This window comes from Cupressus sempervirens, chromosome 6, assembly GCF_028749045.1.
Source record: "Cupressus sempervirens isolate cs-2001-9-10 chromosome 6, ASM2874904v1, whole genome shotgun sequence".
Taxonomy (NCBI): Eukaryota; Viridiplantae; Streptophyta; class Pinopsida; order Cupressales; family Cupressaceae; genus Cupressus; species Cupressus sempervirens.
Window position 1 is genome coordinate 192,753,674 of NC_143123.1, and position 14,307 is coordinate 192,767,980.

At 37.9% G+C, this 14,307-nt stretch overlaps 1 protein-coding gene across 1 annotated transcript; it reads right to left on the reverse strand.

Moving 5' to 3' along the window:
• Positions 1 to 7,171: 7,171 nt before the first annotated feature.
• Positions 7,172 to 10,264, reverse strand: LOC149551901 (protein DETOXIFICATION 48-like). Its single transcript, XM_089787401.1, has 2 exons — positions 9,093 to 10,264; positions 7,172 to 8,965 (listed from the first exon to the last, which is right to left on the reverse strand). Exons 1-2 carry the CDS (start codon positions 9,288 to 9,290, stop codon positions 7,448 to 7,450), a joined length of 1,716 nt encoding a protein of 571 aa, XP_089643527.1. The 5' UTR covers positions 9,291 to 10,264; the 3' UTR covers positions 7,172 to 7,447.
• Positions 10,265 to 14,307: the final 4,043 nt, after the last annotated feature.

Genomic DNA, 14,307 nt, shown 5'->3' on the forward strand with positions numbered 1-14,307 from the left:
TATATAATACTCATGGAAAAATGATCGCATAAATATGATTTCTGGACTAAGACACCTCTTATCCATCCCCAACTTGAAAATAAAAATTTAGATGAAAACACCAAGTTGTTTGGAAGATATGACCAAATATTTCAAAAACTTAGGATTTTTTTCCTTCAACCCAACTTACACAAGAGTTAGCTTTAAAACCCAAAATAAATATGAAAAATGTGTTGATTACCCCATGGTGGGTGCCAAAACTATATGTTGAAATGTGGGCATGCTTCTATAAACCTTTGCATCCAAGGGATCCCACTGATTAGGAGGCTTGTGGCTCTCTATCTATGACATGCAAGAATCCAAGTGATATGATAGTGACTCTCAAATGAACCTAATATAGGAGACCCTTGCAAGGTGCCCCATAGAATGAGAGATTAAAAATAAAGATGCACTATAGAGTATTTGAGATGTAAGATAAAGAAAGCTAGAAGCTAAATGATAATGCAAGATCTCAACTAGTACTTAAAAATTAAATAATAAAGTAACAATATCACCTTAGCATGTAAATCAAGATGTTCTACCATGGATGCAAGATGAGGGCTCCTAAAATGCCAAAGTCACCAAGATAGAATATGTCAAGATGTAAGAAGATTGTAAAATGGAAAATAATAACATAACAATACCATGAAAATCAAAGATATGGGAAAGGAGACAGCCTCTTTTAAAGGAATTTGGATGGTTAGAAATTAAGAGGCAAAATGAAGGGTGCAATTTTATTCTTATTTTGACTTTGAGCTCAAGATTCTCAAGAGACAAAATCAAAATCTATGCCAAAAGGAAAAAGAATGAGTGGTGGGAATCAAGAGGCAAAGCAGATTCCACTAACCTTGGAAAGCATGCATTCAATTTGTAGACAAAAAAAAAGTATTTTTCCTTTATTTTTAAATTTATAAATTCTTTTTTATGTGCACATATAGGATAAAAGGGATTTTATTTAATGAAAAGGGAGTGTGTTCTTTCAATTAAATAAAACTTAGGATAAGGTGGTCAAACTATAAGACAACATTGAATAAATGATTAAATGACAATTTGATCAAGGATAAGTAATTAATAAATTATGCAGAATTGATTAAGCACATAATATGGTCTAACATAGACATTTAAAATGATGAAAAGGGGCTTATAGTTTACTAGACCATTTTTCGGTGATTACAATAATGGGTATTTCTCACCATAGTTTTCCTCATATTGAGTTTTCCACATAAATTTGGTGTCCATGTGTATGCATTTTCATTATTAATATTAGGATGATAGTTAGTTGAAGTAATAAATAACGAGTGAGAAGTGTGGCATTATTATTAAGTTTTTACTTATACCCATTTGTGCTCCCACTCTCAATGGTAGTGTTCAGTACACTCTCCAAAATTGGCCCCACATGTAACATGTAGAAATGTATCAAAAAAATGTTACTAGTTAACAAAATATTACTATTCAAAGTATGTAATACCATCTAAAGCACAACATACCATGCCCTAATAACTTTTAGCCTCTTAACTCTTCATTCTATATCTAGTCTAAGAAGACATAAATATATTCACTACAAATAGAAGTCAACTTAGAGAAGCCAACATAGACAACAATATCAAACTAAGGAAAACCTATCTTCACTTACAAAGAAGACCAATGTAAGATTTATGAAACTAAAACACTACACTATCCATCTAGACATGTCCACCAACACCACACAACTTGAAATACTAATACCAAGCATTGTGAAGAATTCTCTGAACATGTATTGTCTAGTTCAAACAACAATCATACTATTAGCAAACAACACATCACAACTTCTTAGAAAGAATACCTAGAATCTTAACAATATGATAGCACAATATTCATAGAACATACTCATTATAACTAGAATGGCAAGACATAATCCTCTTATATTGAGAAACGCAAAACTTTCTCTCATAAGATTTTAAAAATGTTTATTCCTCTATTTTTAAGCTTTGCATACTTCCATCTTTCAAATATGACTTATACCAACTTATTATGGCCATTAGTCATGGAACACCATCTGAACACACAATACCAAACATCTATCAATCTTTAAGTGTTGTTTTCTAGCTATCAAACATCATACGTAACACAACTCTTCATCAGATGCAATCAATACTCAACATTTTACCTACTTGTCATTCGCAACAACTTCTTAGCCACAATAAGTTTGTTGCAACCAAGTAGTTGACATCAATGACAATACAAAGCATACAATGCTAACAATTTATATGCAAGAGTAATATTTTCTTTTAAAATTTATATACCAATCAAGAACTTGAAAAAATAAAAGATTAAGATACACAATTACTAAATCCACTTCCTCGATGCTGAATAATGAGATTAATTATGAGGAGAATCATAACTATATACAATAACACCATCATTCATATCTATGTCATTAAAGCCAAAAAAATAAAAGGTGATTGTTTACTTATACAATTAGAAACACTAACTTCCCTCACTATAAATTATTGTTTTAATGTATTTACACACACACACACACACATGAACCTCTTCTACATTAATTTCATTTATTTAATATACATATACTATGATTAATAGATTAATGTCCTATCAGCTTTTGTATCATTTCAGTGTCAAAGAAGTGAAGAGTCGTTTAACTATTCAAAATCAATACTATAATTATATAAGCAGTGACCATATATATATATATATATATATATATATATGAACCTCTTCTACATTAATTTCATTTATAAAATATACATATACTATGATTAATATATTAATGTCCTATCAGCTTTTGTATCAGTTCAGTGTCAAAGAAGTGGAGTCATTTAACTATTCAAAATCAATACTAGAATTATAGAAGCAGTAACCATATATATATGAACCTCTTCTACATTAATTTCATTTATAAAATATACGTGTACTATGATTAATATATTAATGTCTTATCAGCTTTTGTATGGGCTTAGTGTCAAAGAAGTGGAGAGTCATTTAACTATTCAAAATCAATACTAGAATTATATAAGCAGTAACCGTGTTTTTAAAATCAAGGAACCCGTTGCCTTATCTCCACAACTGTCCATGTACTGATTTGGAAATAATAGTGTTCTTGCGTATGACTACCAGGAGCATGCGTAAAGAAGATGGTTTTGAAAAGTATACATGTTCATAAGTCACAACTCTGAAAGTGATTATAATAGTAGACCAGTTATGAAACTCAAAACACAGATGTCTGCAAAAGCTGCTGTTCCATCCACATGACAACCAATCACAAATAATGCTATCCACAACTGGTAAAAAAGCCACTGAAATGCTTGCATCCATCCAAAAGAAGGAAAAAGCTGAAAGAAAGCTTACATGGCATCCACCGCCACAACCAGATATAATAGTCACTAACTCCACTGCAACTGAAATGCTATGTCATCCACCACCTCTACTTTATTATTCTTGGATAATCAAAATTTGGCCTCCTTAATCAATTGTAGTATTTTAGAATTATTATTATTATATGGCATTGACACAACAAGGTGGTAAAGCAAATTTGTAAAGTGGAAGAAATTGCGGGAAAGTTAAAACCCATTATACCATTAGAGGGAACATTGAAATGGTTGCTTTGTTGGAAAATGGAAAAAATTCCATTCTCACAGCTATCATGTTGCTGCTTCGCTGGATTCTAAGGCATTATACTTGAAATAGAAGAATTCCTTTGCTAAAACTATCTTCTCTCTTTCCTTAGTGGCCACAACATGTTCTCATCCAAACAAACACTGACATAACTTATAGAGTCCATGATGCCATAATGTTAATTTTCATTTTTAATACTAGTGTGATTTTCTTGGTTTGGGAAAAGGCTGACTACTTCCATATGATTGTCTAATCTGAGTAATGTTAGCCGAATATCCAAGCTCCAATAAGCAAGCTTTGACTTGTTAAACTATTGCACTAGTAGATTCCAATTGATCAAAAGCTTCTATAATCTATTAATATAGTGGCCCGCTTTGGCTTATCCCATCACAATTCCAATCCTTGCATGGATTCCCATTACCCTACTGTTTCTAATGTAGTGTACTGTATATTTCCAACACGTTTGCTATTCGGACCCATTTGGATTGTGCTGGCACTTTTTCTAATGTGACTAATATGAGATATGTGAAATGGATTTATGGGTTTTTCCTTTTGGTGGTGTAAAATCTGTGTATTGGCTTGGAATTTGCTTATTCACTTTTGATCAAGCTAAAAGAGCATCTTTCTATCGTGGTTAATATGAGGTGGGTGAAATTGGGTGAAATAGATATTCAAATTTAATGAGATGCCATTAATATGAGAAATATGAAACATATTTATTGATTTGTTTTATCTTCAAGTGGAGTGGAATTTAATTTAATGGGAGGAAATGGGTCATGCAAATTAAAGTGGTTGATATGGAAAAACAATTGTATTCTGATTTATAATTAAATAATAAATATATGAGATACATTTTGATTTGTTATTATGATAATTAGTAGTGCATATGTTTTATAAATGATCGGTTGGTTAGTTTATCAATGCACAGTAGTAAAAGGGCAGTCAAGATAGAGTCAAATTATTAATAGAGTGGGATGTTTTGCCTTAAGATGTATGAGATGGACTGAAATTTGTGTATATGCCTGCTCTTCAATGAAGATATGATTAATCTGAGATGGATGAAATATAATTATGGATTCTTTTTTGGATAGTGTGGAATCCGATTTGATGAGAGGGATCCATCATAGAAATTATAGTGATCCAGATTTCTTATCGAAAAACAGTTGTATTCTAATTTTGTATTAATGAATAAATAAATAAATATACAATATGTCATTATTTATTTATGATGGCGAGATGTTTTCCAATTAATTGGTCGGTTAGTTTACTAGTGTGCAATAGTAAAAAAAAACGTCAAGATAGAGTCTAACTACAGTCTAACAATCCAGCTTTTAGATTTTTTTCATTGATTTGTAGATATTTTTCAGTGATTTGCATCCAAAATAGAATGTTATACTATTATTAAATGATAGGCACTGCTAGTAGTGGCCAATTCTGGAATGTGTAGAGTGGAAACAGGAGTAAGAAAGCGATTATATTTCGCTTCTAAAAGGCAACAGAGATTTGAATGCAATTCTACGTACAAGATCAGATCTCTCACTGATTCACTTTGTCCTCCGACGTCAAAGATCGTGAATGGATTTGTTGTTTCTCTGATTGACGGCAATGGTGTCCATTGGCTTCACAAGCGGTGGTGAAACTGAGCTCTGTACATCTTATCATATCATATGTTGCAAATGGGTTTTGAGTTTGACACAAACGTGTGTATCTTATCATCAAATATTACAAATGGGCTTTAAATGATGTGAGTTTTTGTGTCGTACGTCCTTCATATAGTCTACTATTATAATTTATGTTCCTTTTTAAAAATTATTGGAGGATTCCACATAACCCACGATCTTGTGGAGGAAGAGTTGATGATGAGGATTTCAAATCATCCCAAAAAAAATTCTTGTTGCGGAGGGATACCAACTTCACTTGAGCTCAGCAATGGAAACGCAAAATGTGGGAAAAGTAGACAACTACTATTTTTGAGGTGTGAGTGGGAATGGGATTGTTCGAAATCTGTTTGATAAAATGACGTATGAGATGGCGGATTGGACTTGCCATTATTCCAAAACAAGTTGTTTCTCATGGCGCAAATGGAGGTGAAGGAAGTGTAGTGATCTTGTTTTGGACTCGCACCACACAACCCATGCCTGCGTAACGTGTGGGGAAGTACTGAATGTTGTGGACGTGTGAAATATCTAGACTCGTCTTTCCTGTTCACATTCCTCTTTGCCCCGTCACCATTCACATGCCATATTCTTCTGCTCCCTTTGCCCAAATCAACACATATTCCAAATGCCTTTTCTCAACCAAGAGGCAGCGTATCAGTAATGTTTTGGCTTTTGATTTGGATGAGGCGCTCAGCAAATGTAATCCCCCACAAAAGTTGAAGATGACACAAAACAATCAGAAAACTTCGTAATTAAGTCTATCAATTCCTCTCACTCATTGTCATCTAGATCTTTGTATTGATACCATATAATTGATAATAAAATCAGATTTCATTTATCAATTGGGTTTAATAATAATTTATTTAATTTCGTACATTGGTATTAGATCATCATTTTCAAAATTGGACAAAGTATTAATAATGTTTTAATAAAGCTCAAGTGAGTGAGTATGAGGAACCCAAAATGAAATAAAGATGCAATGAGAAGTAAATGGAACTCAAAAAAAAAAGAGAATGGTGCAGAATTATCAGCTAATCTCGTAGACCAATTCTTCTTTTCAATTAGTTCTCTTCCCGTTGATCTATTTCATGCAATCTCCATTGTTAATCTAATATCTAGACCTAATTCACAATCATTTATTTCATTACCTACCATTACACACCGTAACTTGTACATGGTACATGTTAATTTCATTGGTTAACAGTACATTACCTACCATCGTCCCCTGTCACCACAACTTTGACATTTTTGATTATATAATAAAGTGGTGTGGTAATATGCCTATATGACTAAAAACAATAAGTTATGATTTAATGGTTAACTTGATCAAATCTTGATATTTGCTCTCAAGAATTATGTAATTTAAGTCACACTCATAAACATCCCAATTGTTCTTGAAATTCATTTCATCACCTTAATAATTAATAGTTGATGGATGTCAGAAAATCTGTAAAATCCATTCATCAATCATATCTAACCCTTTAACTTCAACATATTGGTTCAACCAAATGACTATTTTCCATCATAAACTAGACAGCAGACGTGTACGACTGCGACTGGTTATAGTTATGGTTTCCTGGTCGGTTCCTCATTTCTGCCAGAGAATTTGAACCGATTTTATGCTGTGCCCATTAAAAACAAAATCCTCCCCAGGATTCCAAGTTTCCACCGCCTCACTCTTATTTTTTAAAGACTTAATTAAATTAGAACCTGACATCGAAGTGGTGGAATGGTCAGACGAGATACTGAAAGATCGTTACCAACACCAAGCATTGCTCCTCAAACACGAAGCAGAAGAGGGAAAAACAAATATCTAATTAATGTGTAAACGACTCATCGTATTTTGAAAAGAGAGCATGAATCAATCAATGAATTGCAAGATATGAGGAACAGTAGTGGTCGTATTGAAGTATTAGATTATACGTCTTTACAGTGAGCCAAAAGCCAAGCCCATCTCGGATATGAAAACATGGTGCGATGGTGGTGATTATAAATGAATTAGTTAATTTTGTTACCATTCTTTCTCAAAAACACAATATGATATTACAACGAGCCAGTGCGAGAGCACATGGAATAGCCAGTAGCAGGGGGGCAGGGGGCAGGGGCAGGGGCAGGGGCAGGGGGCAGTCAGTTGCGTGGGACGTTCCCGAGAAGGCAGTTCAGAATTGGCTTTCCGAGCTCAATTTTGTCTCTTCGGGTTTCGCGATTTGGACGGTAATGAGCGGGTAGGAGTCGGAGCAGAAGAGCTCGTCTTGGGCAGGCAGGGCAGGGGAAGGGGCAGGGTCGTGGGCAGCTTTGTGGCAGGATTCGTGGAAGTGGGTGGTGAAGGAATCGTGTTGGGCAGTGAGGGCCTTTGCCCGTTGGGCTTGGAGGAGCCAGTCGGTGGAGAGGAGCACGTAGAGCATGAGGGCAGCACAGGAGGCCTGGGCAGCAAGGAGGCCGAGCCAGAGGCCCGTGAAGCCCGTGTTAAAGACGAAGCTCATGAGAATGGCGACGGGCATCCCCACGAAGTAAAAAGACCCCAGATTTATGTTGGCTCCCGTGCTCGGCCTCGCACATCCTCGCAGAACCCCGCAGCCCGTGGTCTGCGGGCAGTTGCCCAGCTCGCAGAGGCCCACGATGGGCAGCGCCAGGGAGGTCAGCTGGAGAATGTCGATGTCCTGAGTAAACATTCTGCCCCATATGTGCCGCATTGTTGTTGTGAAAGTCATTGCGAGGAGCCCCAAAACGGCAGCGCATAACAGGGCAACGATCATGGCAATCCGGGCCTTTGCTGGTCTGTTCCCGCCGAGCTCATTTCCGACTCTTGTCGAAACACCAAGACTCAAGCTTGATGGGAAAATGTAGACCAGGGCGGTCGTCTGGATGAGAATTCCCATGGAGGCCAATGTGGCGGTGGGATTCACGAGCAGCCCGCAGAGAATGATCATCAGCTCGTACCACCACCATTCCAAACAGACCGAAATACAGCTCGGGATCGCTAGCCCGAGCAATGATGTCCACCCCTTCAAGCACTCTCTGGATACTCCTCCCCATGATTTCTTGTACACTCCTGATATACACAAGTACCCCAAGAGCGAAAACACAATGTTGAGGTTCGTCCACACGGCTGCAATGGCTACCCCCCTGATTCCCATGTTTAAGTAGTCGACGAGGATGAGGTTTATCGGGACGTGCAGTATGACGGCCACCGTGGCGCAGATTGTGAGCGGGACTGTGATGTTTTGCGTGCGGAGGTATATTCTGAGGGGGTGAAGGAACGCTTGGGCTAAGAGGTCGGGAAGGGAGAATGTTATGTAGATGCCGGCCATTTGGGTAATCTGCTGGTTCTGGCCGCACCAGAGCAAGATGCGCTCCATGTTGAGCCAGAGGGATGCAATGGGTACAGAGGCGACCAGGAGAATGAGTATTGTGCGTTGCAGAGTGATCCCCATGAGCGTCCACCGCTTTGCCCCGTATGCTTGCCCGCATATGGGCTCCATTCCCATGGCTAATCCGGATATCACAGAGTACCCCGTTATGTTCGCGAATCCAATGGCCAGGGATCCGCCCGCGAGCTCCAGTTCGCCGAGTCGCCCCAGGAACAGCATCGACACCATTGCTCGTGAGTAGAGCAGCAATCCGGTTAACACCATGGGCCCCGAAATTCTGCTTATTGCTTTCATTTCTTCAGCAATCTGTGCACAAAAAGGGGAAAAAATGGTTCTTTTATCATGTAGAGCAACAAAAAAGAATTCTTGAACATGCTGACCAGAGATTGAATGAATGGGTAGATGCAATTAGGGGTAATGAAATGAGACAAACCTCGATGGGAGTCGGCCAGCGTTTGAGCTCGTTGTACTCATCGTCCGACTCCTGGTTCTTCCAATGCTTTTCGTGTGTCTCCGGGTGGCCATCTTCGATTGAGAAAAAGAAGAGTTCTTGTTGGGCTGGCTGCTGGCAGAGATGCAAGCCGCCACACCCATCTTCACCGCTTGCACAACTCGTTGGCTGCCTACACATGATGATTTAATCTGTTCTTCTTCTTCTACCTCTTTCTTTTACGTTCTGGTCAGTCAACCTACACGTAACTGACTCACTCACTCAATCTAGGCTAGTGGTGAAATGAGAAGAGGGGCCTGAATCTGAATGCACTAGATGGTGATGATGATGATCGACGTTGTTAAGGAACTCATGAAAGCTCTGATCTGATTATGTTTAGCATTATGGAGAAACGGGCTAGATATAGAACGACCAATGTCTTCCGATCACGAAGTTCGATGCATTCAATTCACCTCCCTAGTTTACGTAAGCAGAGGCAGGATATTTGGCAGAGGAAGAGGCAGAGGCAGGCCTGACCGACTGATCACTTGATGGATAAGAAAGCAAGGAGAACTGAGAAGAAGGAACAGCAAGCTACTCTACTGCTGGTTATTACAAGGGGGGTTAAACGAGGCCTACGAGCTCATATGGGAGCTCTCTCTCGTTTATGTGAATAATGCCCCCTGTCTCTCTTCATCGGCAACTATATATTATGCGACTAAAACCCACCGAGTGCTCGAGAATCTCTTTTCATTGCCCTTTATTTAAAAACTCTGAGCCTCTGACACGAATGGCTTCTTAATATGAGAATCTTTGTAGATTGGCTTCCCGAAACATCCCTTGGCCAAGTTTACAAGAGATTACCCAAAATTAAAAGGGCGCTAGCAAAAACTTTTTAAAGGTTGAAGGAGAGAGACGAAAGTACCAACTTGACCATCAATCAATCCCTTAACTGAAACGCACAGCACAGCACAGCTCTGCACTTCCATTTCAATTCAAAGGGCAGGACCAACTTGTAACATCACCCCTCGAAATAGGAACAAAGCTCCTTCACGTCCTCTCATGTCCTCCTTGTTTAATCAAATCAAAAATGAAAAGAGAAAATGCTCTCAGTCAAGACAAGCTGCAATTAATGGAAGCAAGAGCCGTCGTTTTGGTGCTTTTTTTCTGGTCCTGCTAAGGGTATCACAGAATCTATGTATTTGAAAGAAAGAAAGGATGGTGGTAAGTTGGTAAAACACCTCCTCCTAGAATAAACCACAATTGAACCGGCTCTATGCTTGTCGGTTTCATCTGTTGGGGACAGAAAGGGTGTGGGGTGAGTGTACTTTTTTGTGAGATGGGATTTACCGTATCTGCACCACTTTTTTCTTGCGGTGGTGGTCGTACCCACTACACGAGATGGCCAGTTAGGATCTCAACTCACTTGCCAGCCCACCACACTCCCAACTCCCAACGCCCTCATAACAACGCACGTGAAAGACCTCTAACGCCAGTTAACACCCCCACAGAGCTACCCTGGCCCTCCCAACTTAAACTGGTCTTTGATAGAAACTTCTCTATCTAATCTATTGGATCAATAGTGGGGATGATGCAGTAGTCGTCTAGGCTAATTTTGGAATGCTAAAATTTGTTGATTTTTTCAGAAAACTTATATAGAGGCGAGTAAAGAGCTTAAACCTAACTTTTTGACTTTTCCACATTTATAGAGCTCTCTAACGCGTAGAATACAAAATTGTCTAAAGGTGTCAATTTAAAACGTTCACCCAGAGCTTGTTATATTCACCCCTCAATAGTCATTCAGCCAAAAAACAGTACTTTTGCACAAATGGATCAATCAGCAACCAAGAAAGCTAAAAAATGATCAACTACTAGTACATGTGTGATTGGCTATTAGTACATGTACTATCATTTTTTTGGAGATTTCTATGAGCGGTAATTGGAGGGACCTATAATGGTAGATGTAGCAATCATTGGAACATCTGGGTCATCTCCCCTAGAATAATTTGCGTCTGTTATTCTAATCTTGATTATTTGATCCAACTCTCTTAATCTATTAAACTACTAAAATATTGTTTGTATTTGTCACTATTGTAACCTTGATCCTTTGATTTAGAAGTCCCTGAAATATTTTGAATTAACTCAATAACTTATTTGTATTTCACTATTGTCAAAAGAAGTGAAACACCAGGACTTCTTGGAAGGTCACCCATGCAAATACTACTCCCAACTTAAACACACTTTCAATCTAAAAAAGATTTTTATCCTATCTCTTAAATCAATACAATAATTTATCTATATATCATAATCTCATTCGATCACAGCCCTCGTAACGCATTGACTCAATCAAATAAATTATCTGTGCTCCACAAATTGATGTTTTTAGGGCCTTGTGATTACAAATCCCGTTGGGGTAGAAGATGAACCCGTTCGGGGGACCACGAAGTAATTGTCCGATTCCGACTGGCGTCTGCAGAGATAAATGGTACTCGGTTCAGCCGGCAGCCCGCGAGCAGGAGACCGTCAAATCCCATCCTCAAAGAGGACTGAGGTTCGACTCCCGCGCCCGCCACAGTGCAGAAGACGACGACTATTAAAAGTACCCGGCCCACTCCGACTCCCAGGTTTTTTCTGCTTTTTTCTGGGGACAATGGAATTACCCTCTCGCCCAAAGAAAACGACTGGACCTTGACGGACACGGGGAGGGCCAAAAAGCAAAATCTAGGTGTCGTGTGCCTGTCATGACTTCATGTTGTGGTGAAGGGGGTCAAGGCTTTTTTCTTCTTCCCTTGTGGCCGGCCTTACAATCTATGACTCGATCGTGCAGTTGTAAAGTAACAGTGACTAGTGACTAATGAATAGTGAATAATGACTAGTGCAAGTGCAAATGCAAATGCAGCTGAAGTGGGCGTTGGCAGTCATGGCAGGCATTAAAGTCTGGTGGGTGACGATGGCGATGCGTGTTTTGTCCTACGCGCTACATCATCACCCTCTGCAATTGCGTGGGGGTGCAGCACGGCCCACGCCCATCACCTTTCCCAACAGTTTCCCCCGCCTCCTACATTTGCTCATCATCAACGCCATGCCCAATATCTCTCCATTTCCTTCTTCAACAATCATTACTCTTTTCTCTAATGCCATCCCTATCTCATGGTGGACATACCCATTTCTCTATTTCTATCTTTGTTCTAGTGGTGCCATCTATCAATGCCACGTGATTATAATTCGTGGCGATGTCTAAGGTGTCATTCATTGCCCATTTCTCTATTGCCACCCCTATCATACCCATTTCTCTATTTCTATCTTTGGCCTAATGACATCGTCTATCATTGCCACGAGATTATAATTTGTGACGACGTTACTGTCATGTACAATGTCACAAGAATGCACCTTTCATAATGCAAATATAAGACACTTATGCTAAAAACACAAAGAGCGTGCATATATGTTACCTCGTAACCATTGGCCTAACTCACAAATTACCTATTTCTCTATTTCCTTCTTCAACATTATCGTTTTCTCTTAAAACCCCATATCTCATGGTGAACATTAATCATTTCTCTATTTCTATCTTCTAACTCATGATGTTGTCTATGATGTCATGAGATTCTAACTCATAGTATCGTCTACAGTGTCACGAGAATCCACCTTTTATAATATAAATATAATACAATTATATTAAAAACACGAAGAAAAAAAAAAAAAATATATATATATATATATATATATATATATAACCCTATAACCATTGACCTATATACGTATCACCTTTTTCTCTATTTCCTCTTTCAACATTACACATTTCTCTAACACCCTATATCTCATGGAGGACATTACCCATTTTATCTATTTCTATCCTCTAACACACAATTACCTACGCACCCTATATCTTATGAAAATCACTTTCTCAAACAGCCCCACAAGATGCTTATACACTTTGCAAAACATTCCAACCCAACCTAAGCTTGTGAGGCCACCCTGCCCGCCCTTCATGTCGCTATAACATGAGATAAGATGAGATGTTATGTTACACCCACTCCTTTGATCCAAGGAAAACCAAAATCAAATGGGTTTGTGTGTACGCGGACAAAGGCAACGATAGTCATGGGTTGGTCCCCAGTAATTGAGGACAAGAACAACAATGTCATGTTGTTGGAGAGTGCTTTTTATCAAACGAAGGGGACAATGCAAAAGACAACCATCTATGGTACTCACATGAACTCCATGGAATGAGGGTGTAAATATCTTCTTTCCAATGCATGAACCCCATTTTGGAATCCCCAACTCCACCTTTCAGCCTATCACAAATTAGAGGGGATCATGTGAATGTTTTGATTGATTGGATTTAATTATAACTCAGCTCTACATTCTTAGGTTCTAACAAATGTATTTGGTCTCACATTCGAAATGACATGACGGTTCCTTGTCAACAAGCTAAAGATACATTGGTGGCCGTTTTCAGTTTTAATTCTTCTTGTAAGTATTGTAGTGTGACATTTTATAAAATAGAATAATTTATGTTGCTTTGGACAATCATGGTTGATTTTTTATTTGTAGGAATATGATTTCTACATTTGTATAGTTTATAGCTTATAGTAATTGGTATATAAGTTTATTTTTTGATGCATCAAATCATAAATTACATTATCTATCATTAAGAAGAAGTAAGCAATAAGTTTCTTCATATTTTGGATCAAATTACATAATCTATTATCTGATAGAAGTGAGCAAAACAAGCTCTTGACGTTTCGAATAAAATTAAATGACCGATTGATATGAAGAAATGAGTGAGACAACTCTTGTGTTGCTCACTTCTTCAAAAGATGATCTTGTCTTGCTCAATTCTCCTTTATGATAGATCATGTATTATGACCTCAAATGTCAAGGTTCAATAAACTTGTACATTGATTTCCATAAGCTACCCACAATATTGTTGTTAACTTGTTAAATTAGAAATAAAAAGTAATGACTTTGAAAACTCACATCTTATCATTTTTGCATTGCAAATTATATTCATTTTAGTACTTTCTTTTCTACATCATTTATTTTAAGATACATTTTAGACCATTTTTAGTACCTTCTTTCCAACATCACTCATGTTTTAAAATGCACTTTACACCATTTTGTAGTCCTTTTGCAATTAAGATGCTAAGATTATTTATGTCCATGTCTATTGTAACATTCTTTTACTCTTTTAATATTTGCAATGTATCTACCA